Source organism: Pelodiscus sinensis, chromosome 17 (assembly GCF_052426305.1).
Source record: "Pelodiscus sinensis isolate ZL-2025 chromosome 17, ASM5242630v1, whole genome shotgun sequence".
Taxonomy (NCBI): domain Eukaryota; kingdom Metazoa; phylum Chordata; order Testudines; family Trionychidae; genus Pelodiscus; species Pelodiscus sinensis.
In genome coordinates this window covers 3,863,052-3,885,725 of record NC_143068.1, presented here as the reverse complement: position 1 = coordinate 3,885,725, position 22,674 = coordinate 3,863,052, and the positions used below count along the sequence as shown (strand labels likewise).

The 22,674-nt window shown below is 48.5% G+C and overlaps 1 protein-coding gene across 7 annotated transcripts in view; it reads right to left on the bottom strand.

The window, feature by feature from the left end:
- Positions 1–22,674, bottom strand: part of MMP24 (matrix metallopeptidase 24) — a 113,634-nt gene that overhangs the window by 65,838 nt on the left and 25,122 nt on the right. For 3 of the 7 annotated variants that reach the window (XM_075901454.2, XM_075901449.2, XM_075901452.2), the window contains one exon: positions 10,774–11,090. In XM_075901454.2, coding sequence (XP_075757569.1) covers positions 10,774–11,090 — 317 coding nt within the window. Of the gene's footprint in view, positions 1–10,773; positions 11,091–13,245; positions 13,309–22,674 lie in introns of all 7 variants that reach the window. The other 4 variants (XM_075901451.2, XM_075901450.2, XM_075901453.2 and 1 more) reach the window with 2 other exon arrangements.

Sequence of the window (22,674 nt, the reverse complement as noted above, 5' to 3'; positions counted from 1 at the left end):
TGCCTGGTATGGGTGTAGTCATAGCACCTCTGGAAAGGAGTGTAGTGCTTTCTCTGATAGGGCGGGGTGTACATCCCTAGAGTTCTGAGAGTCGATCTGGAATCCTTGCTCGAGTGCAGAACCATGTCAGTCTTTTCAGCGAAAAGATTATCCTTCTCGAATGGTAAGTCTTCTACTTTCACTTGTAGGTCTTTGGGGACAGCGGCGGCCTGGAGGTACGAGGCCCTCCTCATCACAAATGCCGTGGCCGTCACTCGCACTGCCATGTTCGCTATGTCCATTGCTATTTGTAAGCTGGCCCTGGTGGAAGTGTAGCCCTTTTGGACAATGGACTTTAAGATGGGCCTTTTGGACTCGGGCAAGGACTCCATCAATGTTGTTAGCTTAGTATAATGATCGAAGTTGTGATTCAATAGGTGTGAGAGATAACTAGCAATGCGAAGGAGCAGAGTCAATGATGTGTATACATTCCTGCCAAATAAATCTAGTCTCTTTGTGTTTTTGACGTCTGATTCTTGCAATGGGGGGCTTTTGCTCTCTGGTGCGCCACGTCAACCACTAATGAGTTAGGGTACAGGTGTGTAAATAGAAACGCTGACCCTTTAGGCGGGACAAAATATTTCTTATTGGCCCTTTTATTTTGGGGAGTGCAGACGCCGGCGTTTGCCATAGGTCACTGCCAACTTCCAATATAGCCTCATCAAGTGGGATGGCAAGTTTGACGCTGTGAGATGTCTGAAGATTCTTGAGAAGACAATGTTGCTTCTCTTTTATCTCAGTGAGCTGAATCTCCGGGGATACTGCAACTCTTTTAAAAAGGTCTTGGAACTGCCTGAGATCGTCTGGGGGAGAGGTGTCCCCTGGAATGACTGCGTCATCTGGTGAGGAGGACAACTGCTCAGTGGGCGATAACTCATGCTGTGGAGCTTCCTGTACCACTGGTTGTTCCTCTTCCGTTTCAGAAGGGGGAGGGTGTGGAGATATTGGCACCTGAGTCAAGTGGGGTGGTCGAGCACTGGCAAGTATCTGGAGGACGAGTAGCCCGTGAGAGACCTTGGGAATGACCTCGAGTCATGTTAGTAAGAGTGGTGGTATGGTGAATGTCGCCTGTAATAGGTGCGTTTGTCATAATGGTCCTGGTAACAATAAGAAGAGCAGGAAGGGGAGTGATCATATCGGTGAGACCTGCTATACGTTATTCTATAAGAATAGTCCGGTGAACGAAGCGATGTTGATGGGGAGTAAGACCTCCGTGGCATTGGTGAAGGCGAGGCAGAGACGCACTGATGGTGGTGGCTAATATGCTGCCTTGTTGGAGGGAAGAAAGGAGACGGCAGACACTGGAAGGGTGAATAACGTCTGACTGATGAGCACCTGGGCAACTGAAGTGGAGGTGGAGATGATGGCGTTGGAGAAAAGGTTAGAGATGGCAAGTGCGGTGAAGGACTTTGGTGCCGAGCAGTCTTAGCAGTCGCTTTCGCAGAGATTGGACCCTGCAGTGCCATGGTAGGTTCTGGTACCGAGGGAGCAGTTGCTGGTGCCCATGGGATCGGTGCCAGAGGGATCAGTGCCGATACAGCCGATGCTGCACGATCGCAGTGCTTATAATGCCACTCAGGCACGGAGGCCGGTGCTGAGGGGTAGTCGGTGCACGTCGGTGCCGGCTGTGGAGTCGGTGCCATTGGCACCGAAGGCTTGCACACAGAGGGTGCTGGTGCTGAGGCAGTTGTTGGTGCTGGTGAATGGGTTGATTATGGCAGTGTAGCACTCGGCGTTTTTTATGCAGACAGCGCTGTTGGAACTGCACGTGCCGCATCTACCCCAGACGTGCCTGGCTTGCTCCCTGTACTCAATCTGCCACTCGAAGTGGCCAGCAGGGAGTGGGTTGGGGATGGTCTGTTTTTTCACGGAAGGACCAAAGTTAGGGAGGAGGCCCTTCGCTTCTGCGGCTGCTAGGAAGGCCACAGGGGAGAGGCTGATCCTTCAGGCTGAAGAGCCTTATCGAAGAGGATCATGCGGAGCTTCATTACACTATCTCATCGCACTCTAGCTATAAGCTTAGAGCACTGAGGACACTTTTGTGGAACGTGGCCTCCTTCCCCAAGGCAACATATAAACCTCACATGGCTGTCAGAGGCTGGCATGGCCTCACGGCAGGTCTCACATTTTTTTAAAACCTGGGGACTCCGGCATTATGATATAGTCTTTCTTTCCTTTTCCTTATTACTTTTTTTTTTTTTTTTTTTAACTTTTTGAAGGGTAAGAACTAACTACATACAAAGGGAGTCAACAGAGGCTTATGAAAGTAGGTTAACTGATTAACTATCAAATAAGAATTTTTTTTTTAAAACAAGGGAATGAAACTAACGGTAATGAAGATAAGAGTAATATAACGAATAACTATTAACAGAACAACTTTGATTTCTCTCACGAACAAGAAGATCCGAGGAGAGCAGTTCACTCTGTCTACAGCCTGAGGCGGTTAAGAGGAACTGGCTTGAGACAGACTGAACGGCATGAAAGAACGCCAATGCCGTGAGATGCCCTCCGCGCATGCGTGGTCCGGCCAACTACTGCTTCAAAAATCTCCATACTGCGGCGCCAGGGCAAGCCCAGCACCTACAGTGGAGCACCCACAGGGACATCACTCGAAGAAGAACTGTCACTGATTTAAGTCCACTGAGTTTTTTATAAAGATACATACACAGGTTCTCTACTCATGAAAACTGAAGAGTGATATTTTGATACCTGTCTCTCCTTTCTCTCTAATAGCTTGGACAAATATACATATGCTTACAAAGGTCTGTTTCACAACACAAGTTAGTTAGGAAATTCTCCTTCATTGGAGACATTTTCAAGTAAATTAAAAGCTTGACAACTTTGGGAGTGATCAACCTTCCTACACAAGAATGAGACAAAAAGTTCTTTGAAAATGCCATGGTTAGGATTCTGAACGTATTTGAAGTTAAGATTTGTTTACCCATTTGAAGGTGATATGGTATCTATTTTTCAACAAAGTTTCCCTGTTAGGATGATAGTCCAAAGGGACCAGACATAGAATTGCCATAGGGTACTTTTCTACTCAAGTCTTCTAAAGGTCAGGTTTAATCCTATGCTACCGAAGGACAGATCCGTATGGTGTATTTACAGAAGAGAATGCATATGCCTTGTTACAATCAGTGAGTGTCAGGCACCTAACATCCTTATTCATTTCTAAAATCCCACTAGGGGCCTAGTTGCATCTTTAGACGCCAAAGTACCTTTGAAAAATTGCTCCATATGTTTCACCGTCACTCAGCAAGATGTAGATGCCTAAGTTACTTAGGAGCTCCGGAAAATTCTACCATTGAATGGATGTTTTCAAATTCCAAAATCTCTCTCAAGTGGTTATAGCTAATTTAGTCCCCATCATTTTGTATATGAAGTTGGGATTACATTTTTGCAACAAGAATTACTTTGCATTTATCAACATTAAAATTCATCTGACATTTTGTTGCCCAATCACCTAAGTTTTGTGAGATCCTTCTGAAGCTTTTCTGTCTGTTTTGGTCTTAACTATCTTGAGTAGTTTAGTATCATCTGCAAAAGTTGCCACCTCACTGTTTAACCCTTTCTCCAGATCACTTATCAATAGGTTGAATAGGATTAGTCCCAGTGCAGACCCCTGTGATACTAAAGCCATTAGGTACTGGAGATAGTCTTGAACACACAGTATCTAGAGAACATTGGTGCAGCGGTGCCTAGTCCAAAAGTGTCTCAATTTTGCTTGATCGCAAGTTCTAGGAAATTCTTTTCTACTCTGGTTAAGGATCACTTGAATGGGGTCCAAACATGAGCATTGTCAACAGCCATCCAAAAACCAGGCCATGAGATACGAGCTCGGATTGGCATGCTTGTACATCCCCTTCCTCCCTTGGGTTAGGAGAGCTGAAAATGGGTATAGAGACATGGAGTGACTGCCCACTGACCAGAAGGGGGAAGAACCCCTCTCTGAGCCCTTGTGGGCAGGGTCTGGCCCCACCCATTCCCCTGACTGGAAGTCAGGAGGCGTGACTAGGACTATAAAAACCCAGCCTAGAAGCTTAGTCAAAGCCCAGCCATCAGAGGAACCAGATGCCTTCCCTATGCTCCCAAACTGGGAGGCTGGGATCACCTTGCCTACAGGAAGCTGAGGACTGGCCTGGACCACCGGGACCCTGCTGGACTGGGAGGTCAACCCCTGCCAAAGCTGTCGAGCCCCAGTGGACCCGCCAGAGGCCCAGGTATAAGTGGAGGGGGGAACCAAAGTAGCCCAGGAATAGCGAACATTAGTCAGGCCATTCCAGAACAGTGGCTGGCATGTTGTGGTGCAGATCCACACTGACCGCAGCTGCAGGCTAGTCTGCAGTTGTTAGGGCCCTGGGCTGGGACAGTGGAGAGGGGCCGGCCTGTGTCCATCCGTCCCCTAATCCCTGGGTGGCAGTCTCCCCCTTCCACCACTTCCTCCCCCTTCCACCACTGCCTGTGTTGGCCAGATTTCTGCCGGAACTAGGAGACCTGACTGTTCCTTTACCTGACTATAACTGTTTGCTGCCCTGCTCTGCACCAGGGCCTGGGCCTCTTTCTATAAGCTAACTGTTGGTTCGCTGTCCCACCCTGAACCAGGGCCTGGGCCACTCTAATTAATTGCCTGTTTGCTGCCTCACCCTAATCCTGAACCATGTGACCTTCTAGGGCGAGGACTGTTGGCTCGGTCCGAGTGCAGGCCCAAGCCCCAGAACTAGAGACTACCAGCCCTGAGGAGGGTAACTGGTTTAGTCATCCCTGCTCTGGGCTGATCACATGCCCAAGACCCAGGACTACAGGACTCAGTGGACCTAGGCTGAGTGACCACCCACTGATCCAGAGGGCGAAGATCCCTGATGCGCTATAATGGGGAATCTTGAAGGGTGGGAGGCCAGACATTGCTAGAAGTTCTATGAACCAGAAATGTCCAGGCCAGTGGGGAGCTCAGAGAATGATGCTGGCTTTGCAATGCATTTTTCCTAAGAGCTGTGGAAGCAGGGGGATGGAAAGAAAGGCATATTAGAGACCATTTGTCCATCAGAAGAGCACTGCCTTGGGAATGACAATCCCTGGCTCCCCTGAAGCAACACGGGGGAGGAGGGAAGGGTGAGAACGTTCTATTTGATTGGGAAGCAAAGAACCACTCAGGAGACTCAAACGCTACCCAGTCGATTATCAGAGTGCCCACAGCTAGGTTTTGTTTCTACCAGTGGTGCACATTTGCACATGCCTTGGTGCACATAAATATTTATTCTGCACATAGATGGAAAAGATTAGAGGGAACGTTGATTCCATTCTTGTGTCCTATGAGAGAAACCAAAGAAGTCCTGTGTTCTTCACACGGCATGGCATCTATTCATAACATGACTAATTATTTATCGAAACACAGTTTGCACTCTTATTGAAGAAACCCACATCTTTCGTTTGGCTGGACAAGCTGGGTGAGAATTAGAAAAGCAAAAAAGTGACAAGTGTACCAGCCAAAATAATTGTCAAACTAAGCTCAGGGGCACTAGCTTTACAATGCTACATAGACTAAATGGTTTTCTCCTGTAGTCAGTGAAAGAATCAATATCACATACAGTGTACACAGGAAACATTTTGGGGAATTTTTAGCAGGCCCTACATTTCTAGCTTCTGTCTCCTGCATTGCTAATGTCATTCAGTCAATTAATTTTTTGAAATACCAATGCTTCATTCTTAGAAGCAAGAGGAAGACCAAGAACAGGGTAGGCCTACTGGTCAGTGAGGAGGGAGAAACAGTAACAGGAAACTTGGAAATGGCAGAGATGCTTAATGACTTCTTTGTTTAAGTCTTCACCACGAAGTCTGAACGAATGCCTAACATAGTAAATACTAGTGGGAAGGGGGGAGGTTTAGAAGATAAAATAAAAAAAGAACAAGTTAAAAATCATCTAGAAAAGTTAGATGCCTGCAAGGCACCAGGGCCTGATGAAATGCATCCTAGAATACTCAAGGAGCTGATAGAGGAGGTATCTGAGCCTCTAGCTATCATCTTTGGAAAATCATGGGAGACAGAAGAGATTCCAGAAGACTGGAAAAGGGCAAATATAGTGCCCATTTATAAAAAGGGAAATAAGAACAACCCAGGAAACTACAGACCAGTTAGTTTAACTTCTGTGCCAGGGAAGATAATGGAGCAAGTAATTAAGGAAATCATCCGTAAACTCTTGGACGGTGGAAAGGTGATAGGGAATAGCCAGCATGAATTTGTAAAGAACAAATCACGTCAAACCAATCTGATAGCTTTCTTTAGTAGGATAACGAGTCTTGTGGATAAGGGAGAAGCAGTGGATGTGGTATACCTAGACATTAGTAAGGCTTTTGATACGGTCTCGCATGATATTCTGATCAATAAACTAGGCACATACCACTTAGATGACGCGACTATAAGGTGGGTGTATAACTGGCTGGATAACCATACACAGAGAGTAGTTATTAATGGTTCACAATCCTGCTGGAAAGGTATAACAAGTAGGGTTCCGCAGGGATCTGTTTTGGGACTGGCTCTGTTCAATATCTTCATCAACGATTTAGATATTGGCATAGAAAGTACACTTATTAAGTTTGCAGATGATATCAAGCTGGGAGGGGTTGCAACTGCTCTGGAAGATAGGGTCATAATTCAAAATGATCTGGACAAATTGGAGAAACAGTCTGAGGTAAATAGGATGAAGTTTAATAAAGACAAATGCAAAGTGCTCCACTTAGGAAGGAACAATCAGTTTCACACATACAGAATGGGAAGCGACTGTCTGGGAAGGAGTACGGCAGAAAGGGATCTAGGGGTTATAGTGGACCACAAGCTGAACATGAGTCAGCAGTGTGATGCTGTTGCAAAAAAAGCAAACATGATTCTGGAATGCATTAACAGGTGTGTTGTGAGCAAGACACAAGAAGTCATTCTTCCGCTCTACTCTGCGCTGGTTAGGCCTCAGCTGGAGGATTGTGTCCAGTTCCGGGCACTGCATTTCAAGAAAGACGTGGAGAAATTGGCGAGGGTCCAGAGAAGAGCAACAAGAATGATTAAAGGTCTAGAGAACATGACCTATGAGTGAAGGGTGAAAGAATTGGGTTTGTTTAGTTTAGAAAAGAGAAGATTGAGGGGGGACATGATAGCAGTTTTCAGATATTTAAAAGGGTGTCATAAGGAGGAGGGAGAAAACTTGTTCATCTTGGCCTCTGAGGATAGAACAAGAAGCAATGGGCTTAAACTGCAGGAAGAGAGGTTTAGGTTGGACATTAGGAAAACGTTCCTAATTGTCAGGGTACTCAAACACTGGAATAAATTGCCCAGGGAGGTTGTGGAATCTCCATCTGTTGAGATATTTAAGAGTAGGTTAGATAAATGTTTATCAGGGATGGTCTAGATTGTGCTTGGTCCTGTCATGAGGGCAGGGGACTGGACTCAATGACCTCTCGAGGTCCCTTCCAGTCCCAGTATTCTATGATTCATTGTAAGGATAAACAAAAATTTGAGATAGCTGTGCAAAAACATTTCCATCGGAGTAGAATGTCTTACCTATTAAAAGTCTATGTAGCTCTGCTTTTTACTGAATAGTCCACTGTGTTTGTATTAAGATTTCTAAAAATTATGACATTGGCAGCAGCTATTATAACTAAAATCTTTTTCTGTAGAAAAGCAAAATATGGAAAGAGTTTTGTTAATAATTACTGTTGCTGGGGATGGGGTTTACTTCAGAACTGAAAAACTCACATAAAATAAAATAACCAGCCAATCCAACCATCAGGACGGAGACAACACTACAGGTTGGACCTCTCTTGTCCAGCACCACTGGGACCTGACCGGTCCAGCAAGAGAATTTGCCAGGGGGAGGGATAGCTCAGTGGTTTGAGCATTGGCCTGCTAAACCCAGGGTTGAGAGTTCAATCCTTGCGGAGGCCATTTAGGGATTTGGGGCAAAAATTCATCAGCGATGGTACTTGGTCCTGCTGAGAAGGCAGGGGACTGGACTCCATGACCTTTCAAGGTCCATTTCAGTTCTAGGAGATAGGCAATCTCCATTATTAAATTACAATGGGGGGGGGGGGGTCCCCTGATACCAGCCCCTCAGCCCACAGTCCCTCCCCACTGCCAGCTCCTTCAGCCCAGCTGGGCTGTCTGTAGGCCAGCCGGGCAGCTCTAGCCCCACTGCTGGAATGGCACTTTGCACGTTGCCCAATCAGGCTGCTGCTGCTGCAGCCACAACCCCACTGACAAGTACCACATGGCCCCAAGCACACTGATTCTGCCAGGCTGCTGTGGCTGCCGCCCCCACCAGCTTCCTCTCCCAGGCTGCTGCAGCCACAGCCCTGGCCCTGCTGCCAGGTGGAAGGCAGCCCCAAACACACTGCTGCTACCACCGCCGCCCAGGCCTCCCCTCTTGGGCTTCTGTGGTCCTGGCCCCACCGCGAGGTAGGAAACAGTCCCGATCGCACTCTGCCCAGGCTGCTGCGGCCCTCTGCCCAGGCTGCTGCGGCCCCACTGCTAGCAGACTCACAGGGTTGCACCAGGCTTCCACCTGCTAGCCCTCCTGCCCAGGGTCTCTCTCATCCAGGAACATCTGTGGTCATGATGAATCACGGATGTTGCCAGATGAGAGAATCCCATATTTGAGAGGTGCAACCTGTAGTTAAAAAAAGAACAGATGAGAGAATCCCATATTTGAGAGGTGCAACCTGTAGTTAAAAAAAGAACAGCTCAGGAACAAATCTAGAAGCAAAGGGTAATAGTACCCCATCGGAAGGAAAGGGTAATAGTACCCCATCGGAAGGACATCATACTACCATACACTCAGCTACCTGTGGAGAAAGCCCCTATACCTGTGGTCACCAACAAGTAGATCGTGATCTACCGGTAAATCTTGGAGCCTCTGACAGGTGATCCTGACTGGCCAGGAAGCTCTCAAGCGCTGGCACTTCAATTACCCCTCCACTCACTGTCATGCTGCTCCTGCCCTCTGCCTTGCAATTGCCTCCCTGGGAGCCTCCTGCTTGCTGTACAGTGTGTGGGAGGGAGAAGCAGGGGCACTGACATTCCGGTGTCCACCCTCTCCTACTTCTATACCCGGTCTCCACACAGAGAAGGGGATGGAGGGAGCTTGGCAGTGCAAATCTCTGTCACTTTCACACAATGTGTGTGTGTCTGTCACTCTCAGAAACACACACAGTCCTTCACTCTCGTCTCCCAACCCAACACGTACATGGGGCAACACATACATGGGGGGTTGTTGTTAATTCTCTTACTGCTTGCAAAGTGTGTGGTTTTTGTTTTTTGACTGTCCCTGCCCTGAAACTCCTCCTACATCCAACATCCTACGCCAACGTGAGTCCCCCTGCACCCAAACTCCTTCCTAGAGCTTGCACCCTGAAACCCCTCCTGGACCCAATACCCCACCCTGGGCTAAGCCTAGAGCCCCTCCCACACTCCAAAACCTTGGCCCAAGACCAGAGCCTGCACCCCTACCCCATACTCCAGCCTGGTGAAAGTGAGTGAGGATGGGAGATGAAGGGGGATGGAGTGAGCAGGGTGAGGCCTCAGAGAAGGGGTGGAGGAGACTGAGGGCTTCAAAGAAGAGGCAGGAAGGAAGTGAGGCAAGGATATTTGGGTCTGAGGTAGCTCTTACATTGCACTTAAATTGAAAAAGTGATTCTGTTAAAAAGGTTGGAGACCCACTGCCCTACACCAAGGGGAAATTCTTCCAAACTCTGGCAACAGCACTTACGAAAACATAAAAAACAAGAGCCTACAGTGAGAGGGGAATGCAACTGAATGAACAGTAAGGGAGGAGCAGGCTAACCTTTAAAGACAAACACTGAGGGCACATCACATCTTAACTCAGGTGCTTTGATACCATGGTGATGAACCTTCACCCAACTCTAATTTTCTGGTATTCAACAAGTTTAAATTGCAAAATGCTCTAATAGTGTTTAAAATTAATCTTCATTTACAAGCATAACCTTATTTTGACAATGGATTTTTTCTAGAATTTGTTTTGAATCTGTGATCTTCTCCACACATATGAATCTGTAATTGGAAACTCATGTTTCACAGCATTCAGTTAAAAAAAATCATAATTTTCTTTCAAATTTATGAAAGATTGATTCCCACTGAAAGTCTGGGAAGATAAAACCTCTTGACTATTTAACACGCAAAAGACAGTTTTCCTGATTCCAACAATCATCTTTAAAATAGCCAGCAAGTACTCTCTTCCAGCCTGAGACTCAACATGGAACATTTCAGACTAAAATCATTTTTGTGATATTTAGAAATTCAGTCAAAAATAATAAAACTTGCAACTGAAACCTTTCTGCTTTCATACCTCTGCATTCCTCTGCTGAGCATTCAGCATCTGTCTGCTTAGGATTTACACGTCAGCTTTGCCTCTGCTTTTTCAGCACTCCTATCACTTTCCTCCCATAAGGGACAATTTTCTCTGCAGAGATAGTTACCCAGATCTTCAAAGATCTACACAGCTAAGGTGGCACACATTTTTGCTCATTCCTAAACACATTCATATAGGTGTAAAGATGCACAAACCTCCAATTTGTGCACATACACCAGGTTTTTGTGCACTTAAGATGGAGTTCATTTCCTTTTAACTGGGACCAATTCTGTGGAAGAAGGCTCCACTAACCTGGCATTAACCCCATTAAATGCCTATTGTTGACTTTACATTCAGCTTGTTCTTGTTTTAAAAATTTTACCTGAAATCTTACCATCATGATTAGAATTTCCCAGAGTCCAGGGCTCATCTGAATCGAAGTGAGTATCTCCTCCTATTCCTGGTCCAGGAAAGTAAGCATGGGCTAAGAATCCACCTTCTCCATCAAATGGAGAACTGTCTCCGTGGAAACCAGAGGCAAAAAATATCATAATATCCGCTTCCTTCCTGTCACTTTTAATTTCATGATAAGGGACCTCTTCAAAGGTTAGTGGAGTCACTCTCTGCCAAACATCAAATGCCTGACGAATGGCTCTCCTTGTGTCAAGCTCTCCAACCTTGGGGGTGAAGTTGTGTACACTGTATAAAGTGGAAAAGAAGGACTGGTTAAAGGCACACATCCTATACAAGTGTTCCCATTACCACAGTTAGACACACTTGTACCTGCAACTTTTGCACTTGAGATTTACATCATTTTTAGCCATCATTCAAAAGCTACGGAAGCTAATAGGAATCGTTCCCTGACTTCAGGGGATATTGCATCAGGCTTTGAATGCCTGATTCCTAGGAATGTAAAATGTAAACTGGTTAACTGAGTAGTGTATGCTGATCGGTAAGGTATTTCAGTTAATGATTAAGCTCCATTGTTGCCCCGCGCCAGGGGTCCTGGCTGCCAGCCCCACACCCTGGGTTCTGGCTGCCAGGAGCCTGGGCATGGGGCTGGCAGCTGGGACCCAAGCACAGAGCCACAATCAGGATCTCAGGAGCAGGACCGGCAGCTGGAATCCCAGATGTGGGGCCAGTAGCTGCAAGGCATCTACTCCTCAAATAAATGCTATTAAGAGACTATTAAGACTGTCAAAGCGTTGTATAACCTCAGTTTAGCCACCTAGGCATGTGGATTAAGTCACATTCTCCAATGACACAATCACATACAGTGTCTTCCTCCCTTATGGAAGTCTGAACTCAAAACTTTCAGATCTACAGAGAAGGCCTTAGCCACTCAAGTGGCAGGGCTACCTCGCTACAGAAGCATACTGCTAGAATTTATACAAGCAAGTTGCTAACGGGGGACGTAACATACAGGATCCTAATTGCTTGTGAGTCAATACTGCAATGTTGGTTTCAGGATCCCTGGGTTCTACTCCTGACTCTGGGAGCAGACTGTGTTCTGGAGGTTAGAGCAAGGAGTTTGGATAGTACAGCTGAGCACGTAATTTTGCACTCTTATTTTGCAAGGCAGTGGGACAGATCTGATATGGTAATTTTAAGGACTTGTGTTCTGGTCCTAGGCTCAGCTTGAACTGTGTCACTTCTGAGTTCTCTTATCTATGCAATAAGTGCATGCTAATTGAGTGCATGCTAACAAGGTTATGAAGTCTTTTGGGTAAGAACAGAGAAATACTGGCAACAGTCAGAAAAAGAACTGAGACTAGGACTCATTCTCCCATAGTTTAACATTCAGCATGTTGTCACACAGGATAACAGAGTTCTTTGAGGAGAGAGAGCGTCTCTCTCCCTCTCAAGATGTGACATTCTTACTCTGATGCAAGCATGCATGTTAAGATTTTCACTTAGCAGGTCACTGGTGAGTAAAGGATGTACTACTGACTCATGAGCTCTAAGAGTCAGTCTTTTAGCCTGACTTTCTGCAGACAGGCAGCTAAATCTGAGTTTAGGCAGAAGACGACCCATTTTAGATCCCACAGTGATTCTCAAAACCTCTGCTCAGCTGCTACCTAGCCCAGTATGTGCCTTGCTCATTCTGAGTAAGCTTTTGCTTTTGGGTATGCACATCTCACTCTCAACATCCAGTTCCTCCCAAAGCATGGGGTTGCATCCTTGATCATCTTAGCTAATAGCTATTGATGAACCTATCTAAAGCAGTTACGCTTTTGGCTTTCACAACAATGAGTTCCACAGGTTGACTGTGTTGTGTGAAGTATTTCCTCTTGTTTATTTTAAACCTCCTGTACATTCATTTCATTGGTTGACCCCTGCTACTTATGTGAAGAAGTAAATAACATTTCCTTATTCACTTTCTCTGTTTATAAATTGCTGTTAGTTTGTCCAACTTCTTCTTGATCGTCTCATCTGCATTCCCCTTTTCTTCATCAAGGTCTGCAAGTGCCTGAAACCTGCTCTTTAACTGAAAAATGAAGGCTTTCTGTATTGCAGGGGATTTTTGCTTGTCAGTATCATAAAGCCTATATTCCTTGTTTGGTGGACTTCTGCTTCTCAGTTTTACCTTGATGGAAGCTACCACATGCTGATGGCTGCTGCCAACATCTGCACCCCTTCTCACTTTCACATCAGTCAATGAGCGTGGCCATTTGCCAATGATCATCATATGGTCAATCTGGTTCTTATCTCTGCTATCTGCAGAACACAATGCCAGCTTGTGAATTTCAGAATGCTGACAGAGTTCTGACAATGACTAGGTCATAAGTCTCTCTCCATTTCCACGCACACATCTTCCCATTGCTCTGTTGCTGTTTGCGTTGTTCTTACTGACCTTGGCATTCAGGTCTTCCCTGATGACAGTTACATCATGGCATGGTATTCTCTCTAACTCCGCCTGTAATGTAAGTTAGAATTTTTCCTTTACTTCTTTATCACTGTCATTGGTGGGAGCATAGCACTGAACCAGGGTGATATTATTGTGTTTCCTTTCAGACTGGCTCTCATAAGGCTGCTGCTGCTGGACTTCCACTCAAGCACAGACTTCTCCATTCCTTTCTTCAAAATGATGGCAACACCTTCCAGATGTTGCCCATCATCTCAACCAGAATATAGCAAGGTTTCTCCAGAGAAAAGAACGGTTACTTACCTGTAACTGTTGTTCTTCGAGATGTGTTGCTCATGTCCATTCGAAGTAGGTGTGCGCGCCGCGTGCACCACATCTTCCGGAGCATTTTCCCTAGCGGTACCTGTAGCGCCGGCGGGGCGCCCCCTGCAGTGGCGCCGCCATGGCGGGGCATAAGTACCCCTGCCGGCGCTGCCCCACCACAGTTCCTTCTTGCCGGATACTCCGACGAAGGGGAGGTAGGGTAGGAGTCGAATGGGCATGAGCAACACATCTCAAACAACAACAGTTACAGGTAAGTAACCGTTCTTTTCTTCTTCGAGTGGTTGCTCATGTCCATTCGAAGTAGGTGACTACCAAGCTAACCCCATGGAGGAGGGGTCGGAGCAGTCATACCAGCAGAGTCATGAAGAGAAGTGAACAATAAACAGATTTATTTGAACAATTCAACACTTATAAGGCACATATTTAGAACAAAGGCAACAGGACATTATTAACCTATTTACAGTACCGACTCTAGGACTGCAGAACCCACACCCGCATCCTCCCTAGCTTGCTGAGATAGCGCGTAGTGCGCTGTAAACATGTGGAGGGAAGACCACGTGGCCGCCCTGCAAATTTCTGTTATTGGTACCTGGGCACCAAAAGCCACTGAGGACGCCTGCGCCCTGGTAGAGTGTGCCTTCACCCTGGGTGGGGGTTTACCAGCCAGTTGATAACACTCTGCTATACATTGCACCACCCATCTAACCATTGTGTAGAAATAGAAATTCTAACCTTTGTGTAGAAATAGGCGAACCTTTCCCCTTATCCCCAAACGCAATGAACAATTGTTGGGATTTACGGAAGGGCTTAGTTTGGTCAAAATAGAACGCCAGCGCTCGCTTGGCATCCAGGGAGTGTAGTACGCGCTCATTAGGGGAGGCGTGGGGTTTAGGGAAGAACACCGGTAGATAAATCTCCTGGGAAAGGTGAAACCACTTTCAGGAGGAAGGCCGGATGAGGCCGTAGCCTTACATTATCGTGCGAAAAAATAAGGTAGGGCGGTTCTATAGTTAGCGCCCTTAGCTCTGATACCCTTCTAGCAGACGTAATGGCTACTATGAAAGCAACCTTGAATGAAAGATTTTTCAAAGAACATGTAGCCAATGGCTCGAAAGGAGGGGACATAAGCCTGTGTAGGACCAGGTTGAGGTCCCAGGCAGGGTGCAGAGCTGTCACCGAGGTGTACAATTTCTCCAAACCAGTAAGAAACCTTTTAACCACCTGGTTAGAAAAAAGAGAGGCTCCTGCCATACCAACATGGAAGGCGGAGAGAGATGCCACATGGACTTTGACAGAAGAAAAGGACAGGCCACTAGATCAGAGTTGAAAGAGATAGTCGAGAATAGTTGGAATAGGGGCCGAGGACGGGTGTACTCCTCTCCGGGACGCCCAAGACGAGAAGCACCGCCACTTGGCAGCATACGACCGTCTAGTGGAGGGCTTCCTGCTGCTAAGGAGCACCATCTGTACTTGTCGGGAACATTCCCTTTCTGGTTGATTCAACCATGGATAAACCAGGCCATTAGGTGAAGAGACCGGAGATCCGGGTGAACCATTATCCCCCCATGCCAAGATTGAGTTAGCAGGTCCCAAACTGGGGGGAGTGCTATAGGGTCTTGGGTCAGCATGTCCACCAGCATGGGGAACAAGAACTGTCTGGGCCACCAGGGGGCTATGAGGATGATCGAGGACCGAAAAGTTCTCGCTCTGATCAATACCCTGGAAATTAAGGGAAACGGAGGGAAAACATAGAGAACACCCTTTGGCCACGTGGTCGTTAGGGCGTCTCCCCTGGAGAATTTCCCCAGCCCCAGCAGGGAACAGTAGTTCCTGCACTTGGCATTGCGTGCTGAGGCGAAGAACAGGTCTAGGTGGGGATAGCCCCACCTGCGGAAAACCTGACTGAGGACAGAGTCCTTGAGCGACCACTCGTGGGCTCCAAAGGATCTGCTCAGTGTTTTTGCACCCGGGGAGGTACTCCGCCTGAGGTGTGATATTGTGCGTGACACACAGGTGCCAGAGACGCAGGGCCTCCTTGCAGAGGGGTGGCGAACATGCCCCACCCTGCTTGTTGAGGTAGAAAACCGCTGCAGTGATGTCCATACGCACCAGGATTGAGCGGTGGGAGAGCCTCGGCAGGAATGCTTCGCAGGCCCTCCTCACCGCCCGCAATTCCCGGACATTGATGTGCAGGGTCCGTTCAGAAAGGGACCAGAGGCCCTGAGTTCTGTGGCACCCAAGGTGTGCTCCCCATCCCAGGTCGGACGCATCGGAGACCAGCGTCAGTGAGGGGGGAGGGGCGTTGAAGGGAACCCCGCTGCACATCACGGTTTCCTGGGTCCACCAGAGTAGGGAGTACAGAATGTCCGGGGTCACTGTAACTATGGAGCCCCAGAGACCCTTGGATTGGCAGAAGACCTTCGCCAACCACGCCTGCAGAGGTCTCATTCTCATCCTGGCATGTCGCACCGTGTATGTGCATGCTGCCATGTGGCCCAGGAGCCTGGAGCAGACCCGAGGTGTCGTGATGGGGGACTGATTTAGCCGTGAGATCAGCTCCACTATGGAGAGGAACCTGCTGTGGGGTCAGGGATAACTTCTCGACATTTATCATGAGCCCTAACCTTAAGAAGAGAGCTCTTATGAGTGTTACATGAGCTTCTACCTGCTCGTACGAGCAACCTTGGATCAGCCAATCGTCGAGGTACGGGAACACATGTACCCCTCGATTGCGCAGAAAGGCGGCAATCACAGCCATACATTTTGTAAATACCCTTGGTGCAGTATATAACCCAAAGGGGAGTACCGTGAACTGAAAATGGCAATGGCCCACCATAAACCGGAGGAACCTCCTGTGACTGGGCCTGATTGCCACGTAGAAGTAGACATCCTTTAGGTCGAGAGTCGCGTACCAGTCGCCCAGTTGTAGCACTGGGATGACCGAGGCCAAAGTCACCATTCTGAACTTGTGTTTTACAACCGCCTTGTTTAAGTATCGCAGGTCCAGGATAGGACGAACTCCCCCTTTTGGTTTCGGAACAACAAAGTAACGGGAGTAAAACCCCCTGCCCCGAAGATGCGGAGGGACCCCTTCTATTGCTCCTTTTTCGAGGAGCACCGCCACTTCCTGAGACAGGATGTGTTCGTGTGGGGTGTCCCTTACTAGGGACAGAGTAGGGGGTTTTGAAGGCAGTGGGCCCAGGAATGGGATAGAATAGCCCGTATTTACAATGTTCAGGACCCAGGCATCTGATGTTATCAGGGCCCATGCCTGGGCAAAATGGGATAGCCTGGCCCCAAACGGGGGGCCAGGGTGGCAGACTGGTACGGGACTCTCGAACACGGCGTCAAAACTGGGGCTTGCCCTGATGGGGAGGGCCATGGGGACCTGCCCGCTGGGGATCAGCCCCTAGGCCCTTGAGGGTGCACAGCCGCCCCGGAACCTCCACCAGAGGCCTGGGAGCGGCGCCTCCAGAAATCCCCACCGAGGAGCTGGGGCTACACTCTACCTTGCTGCCTACAAGGCAGTTGTCACCACTGCATGGCCGGCGTATGTATGCCCAAGGACTTCAGAGTTGATCTCGTGTCCTTTAGGGTATGGAGCCTGGAATCGGTGTGCTCCGAGAACAGAGTCTTCCCTTCAAAGGGCAAGTCCTGGATAGTGTGCTGCACATCCGAAGGAATCCCCGAGACGTGGAGCCACGCCACGCGACGCATAACGACACCAGTCGCCATGGTGCGGGCTGCCAAGTCCACAATGTCCAATGACGCTTGGAGGGCAGTTTGTGTAATGACTTCACCCTTGGAAGCCATAGCCACAAACTATTGGCGGTCCTCCATCGGGAGTCGGTCTCTAAACTTTTCGACAGCCTGCCAGGTGTTAAAAGCATACCTGCTCAGCATCGCCTGCTGGTTAGCGATGCGGAGCTGTAGAGCGCCTGTAGCATAGACCTTACGGCCCAACAGGTCCAGCTTCTTAGGCTCCCTTGCCTTTGGAGAAGGCCCGGGCTGGGGAAGCCTTTCTTTTTGAGCTGCGGCCTGCACGACCAAGGATCCCGGGATGGGCTGGGAGTAAAGGAATTCATGCCCTGACTGCAGGGCGAAATAATGCCTCTCTACCCCTTTTAGGGTAGGGGTCAAGGTTGCTGGCGTTTGCCACAGGGCATTAGTAATTTTGGAAACAGTTTTATTGAGCGGTAAGGCAAACCGTGTAGGGGCGTCCTCCGTGAGGATGTCCACCATCGGATCAGTGTCCTCAATTATGGGCTCCACCGGAACAGCCAGGTTGGAAGCCATGCGCCGCAGGAGATCCTGGTGTGCTCTGGCACCCATTAATGGCAGACCAGGTGCTGGGTCCGCTAGTGCCTCATCGGGGGAAGACGACGAGGACGACTCCTAAAGCAGCAGAGGAGCGGTCGTGGCCAACTGCGGGGCCAGTTGGACGGTCTGAGCCTCCGGGGGGCCTGCCTCCGGTGCAGGATCATGTTGCAGCACCCGAAGGGGGGAGGAAGGCACCCTGGACAGGGACGCCGACGGACGGGAACGGTGCCCTGAAGCCTCCAACCCCATAGATGGTGGCGGCTGACCCTGCCACTGATGATAGGCCCAGGGGGTCCAAAAAGGTCACTGCAGGTGCGGGAGCCACATCTGCTGGTTGTGGTCCCTCCGGTGTCTGGATCTGGACCTGTGAGTCGAGGATGCTCCCGAGGACCCCGACTGTACCGACACCGCGTCCGAGTCTGAAGAGTAATCGGACTCCGGCCAAGGCGGAGCCGATGAGGTGTGTGGTGCAAACTTGGCCATCGACTCAGGTTTGCCAGCATGAGCACGGCGAGGTCGTGCCGTCTGCGGCACCGGGGGACCCATGCCCAGTGCCGTAAGGGCCGTTGGTAATTGCGGCACCGGGGAATCCAGACCCGGTGCGGTGAATTCTGCTGAGTGCGAAACAGCCAGCTGTGGCAACGGGGTGCCGAGGCCCGGTGCCAGTTGCGTTGTCAGTAGCTGCGGCACCGAGGTGCTCAGGCTTGGTGCCGGTTGCAACGCCAGTATTTGCGGCACCGGGGTGCCCAGGCCCGGTGCCGGCTGCGTCGCCAGTAGCTGTGGAACCGAGGTGCTCAAGCTCCGTGTCGGTTGCAATGCCAGGAGTTGCGGCACCGGGGTGCCTAGGCCCGGTGTCAATTGCGACGCCAATATCTGTGGCACCGGGGTGTCCAGGCCCGGTGTCAGTCGCGACGCCTGCAGATGCAGTACCGGGGTGCCCATGCCCGGTGCCGATTGCATTGTCTGTAGTTACGGCACCGGGGTGCTCAGGCTCGGTGCCGGCTGAGTCATGCCCGACTGAAGCGGCACCAGGGTGCCCAGGCCCGGTGCCGGGGTAGACCATTGGGTCGATGCCGGTGCCGATGAAGGCACGGAGATGGACGCCGACTCCTGGGAGTGACTGGATGCCACATGGCCATGGGGGTATGGCACCAGTACCGCCAAGCGGGGCCCTGGCAAAGCGGTAAGCAGTGACCTGCCATGACTCGAAGCCCCCTGAGACTGACGACTCGGCGTCGTGAAGGGTCCCGCAGTAACAGTGGGAACCCGGTGCCGGTGTGCGGCCTCGGGCGTGGAGGCCGGTGCGCTGCGCACCGCAGGCTGCTCCGGCGGCACCGGTTGAAGCGCCGTCTCCATAAGGAGAAGCTTCAAGTGGGAAAATCTTTCTTTTCTCATACAGGGCTTGAAAGACTTGCAGATTTTGCAGGCAATTGCCAGATGAGCCTCACCCAGACACTTAAGGCAGCTGTCGTGTGGGTCGCCTCTGGGCATAAACTTCCCGCAGTCAGCGCACGCCTTGAAGCCTTGCGGCCCTGGCATTCCTTACCCCCAAGGGGGAAGGAACAAAACAAAGAACCTAACTATCTAACTATACAAACTATTTACAATGTGAGAAACGGGAACCATTAACTATCTAAGCCTAAGCAGATAGAGAGAGATGGACGCTTCAACGACCGTCACGTCGGTAAGAAGGAACTGAGGTGGAGCAGCGCCGGCAGGGGTACTTATGCCCCGCCATGGCGGCACCACTCCAGGGGGCGCCCCGCCGGCGCTACAGGTACCGCTAGGGAAAACGCTCCAGAAGACATGGTGCACGCGGCGCGAACACCTACTTCGAATGGACATGAGCAACCACTCGAAGAAGAATGTTGTTAAATCTTCCTTAACCTGTCCATCTGCTCTCACTGACACCCAGGATTTGTAAACTGCAGCATCTTAACTCCGCTGTGAGCTGAGCTATCTTCCCTGTTTTGTATGTCGTCCATACAGTCCAAAACCTAAGGTTTTTTTTTGTCGCGGTGTTGAGCATTTTGGTTTTTATGCCAGTGGCCTCCTTTCAGCTTTCACCACACATCCCAAGCATTGTTACAGGCTAGGGACCGAATGGCTAAGTAGCAGTTCTGCAGAAAAGGACCTGGGGATTATAGTGGATAAGAAGCTGGATAGGAGTCAACAGTGTGCCCTTGTAGCCAAGAAGGCTAATAGCATATTAGGGTGCATTAGGAGGAGCATTGCCAGCAGATCCAGAGATGTCATTATTCCCCTTTATTCGGCTCTGGTAAGGCCACATCTGGAGAACTGTGTCCAGTTCTGTGCCCCCCACTATAGACAGTGGACACACTGGAGAGGGTCCAGAGTGCATGACCTATGAGGAGAGGTCATGGTGGAACCAGACTGCTGGCACTAAACATTAAAAAGGCCGTAAAGCAGTTTTTAAACTAAGAGATGGGGGAAAGCCGATTGGTGTGGAGATGCACGTAAATCGGAGGGAGACTTCTCTTAGAGGAGAATCCATTGATAGAGATTCTCTAAGCTGTAGTCAGAAAGAGAGGAGGGGAGAGGGCAAACCTTGGGCCAGGGCAGACAAACAACCGCATACAAAGGAATCCAATGCATCAGGGAAGGGCAGACAAATAAGCAGTGGCAAATTTTTAAAGTGCTTGTACACAAATGCTAGGAGTCTGACTAATAAGATGGGTGAACTAGAGTACCTCTTATTAAATGAGGAGATTGACGTAATAGGCATCACTGAAACCTGGTGGAATGAGGAAAATCTGTGGGACACAATCATACTGGGATATAAAATATATAGAAAGGATAGAGCAGGCCGGGCGGGTGGGGGATTTTAATTACCCCCATATTGACTGGATACATGTCACCTCAGGAAGAGAAGCTGAGATAAAATTTCTCAATGGCTTAAATGACTGCTTCTTGGAGCAGCTGGTGCAGGAACCCACAAGGGGAGAGGCAATTCTCAATTTAGTCCTGAGTGGAGTGCAGGATCAGGTCCAGGATATAACCATTACAGGACCGCTTGGGAATAGTGACCATAATATAATAACATTCAACATTCTTGTGTAAACAGAAATTAAAAGGCACAGTGACTAGAGCCAAATCCCTGAAAGCTTCATGGAAACTTTTTAAAGACACCATAATAGAGGCCCAACTTAATTGTATACCCCAAATTAAAAAACATAGCAAGAGACCTAAGAGAGAGTCACCGTGGCTTAACCACCATGTAAAAGAAGCAGTGAGGGACAAAAAGGTATCTTTTAAGAAGTGGAAGTCCAATCCTAGTGAGATAAATAGAAAGGAACGTAAACACTGTCAAATCAAGTGTAAAAATGTAATAAGAAAAGCAAAAAAAGATTTTGAGGAACAGCTAGCCAAAAACTCAAAAAGAAATAAAATGTTTTTTAAGTACATTAGAAGCAGGAAGCCTGCTACAAAACCTGTGGGTCCCCTAGATGATCAAGCTATAAAAGGAGCAATCAAGGACGATAAAGACATTGCGGAGAAACTAAATGATTTCTTTGCTTCAGTCTTCACGGCTGAGGACGTCGGGGAGATTCCTGAATCTGCACCGTCCTTTGTGGGTGATGAATCTGAGGAACTGTCCCGGATTGAAGGGTCATTAGAGGAGGTTTTGGAACAAATAGAAAAACTTAATGTTAACAAATCTCCGGGACCGGATGGCATTCATCCAAGGGTTCTAAAAGAACTCAAATGGGAAATTGCTGAGCTATTATCTGTGGTTTGTAATCTATCCTTTAAATCAGCTTCCGTACCTAATGACTGGAAGGTAGCCAACGTGACACCAATATTTAAAAAGGGTTCTAGAGGCAATCCTGGCAATTACAGACCGGTAAGTCTAACTTCAGTACCGGGCAAATTAGTCGAAACAATACTAAAGAATAAAATTGTGAAGCATGTAGAAGAACATAATTTGTTGGACAAAAGTCAACATGGTTTCTGTAAAGGGAAATCCTGTCTTACTAATCTGTTAGAGTTCTTTGAAGGGGTTAACAAACATGCGGACAAAGGGGATCCAGTAGATATAGTATACTAAGATTTTCAGAAAGCCTTTGACAAGGTCCCTCACCAAAGGCTCTTGTGTAAATTACATGGCCGTGGGATAAGAGGGAAGGTCCTTTCTTGGCTTGAGAACTGGTTAAAAGACAGGAAACAAAGAGTAGGAATAAATGGTAAATTTTCAGATTGGAGAGGGGTAACTAGTGGTGTCCCCCCAAGGGTCAGTCCTGGGACCAATCCTTTTCAACTTATTCATAAATGATCTGGAGAAAGGGGTAAGCCGTGAGGTAGTAAAGTTTGCAGATGATACCAAACTGTTTAGGATAGTCAAGACAGAAGCAGACTGTGAGGGACTCCAAAAAGATCTCACCAAACTGAGTGATTGGGCAACAAAATGGCAAATGAAATATAATGTGGATAAGTGTAAAGTAATGCACATCAGGAAAAATAACCCCAACTACAGTATGATGGGGGCTAATTTGACTACGACAAATCAGGAAAGAGATCTTGGAGTTACCGTGGACAGTTCTCTGAAAACTTCCACGCAGTGTGCAGCGGCAGTCAAAAAGGCAAATAGGATGCTAGGAATTATTAGGAAAGGGATAGAAAATAAGACCCAGAATATCTTACTGCCCCTGTATAAAACTATGGTACGCCCACATCTTGAATACTGTGTACAGATGTGGTCTCCTCACCTCAAAAAAGATATTTTGGCCGTGGAAAGGGTTCAGAAAAGGGCAA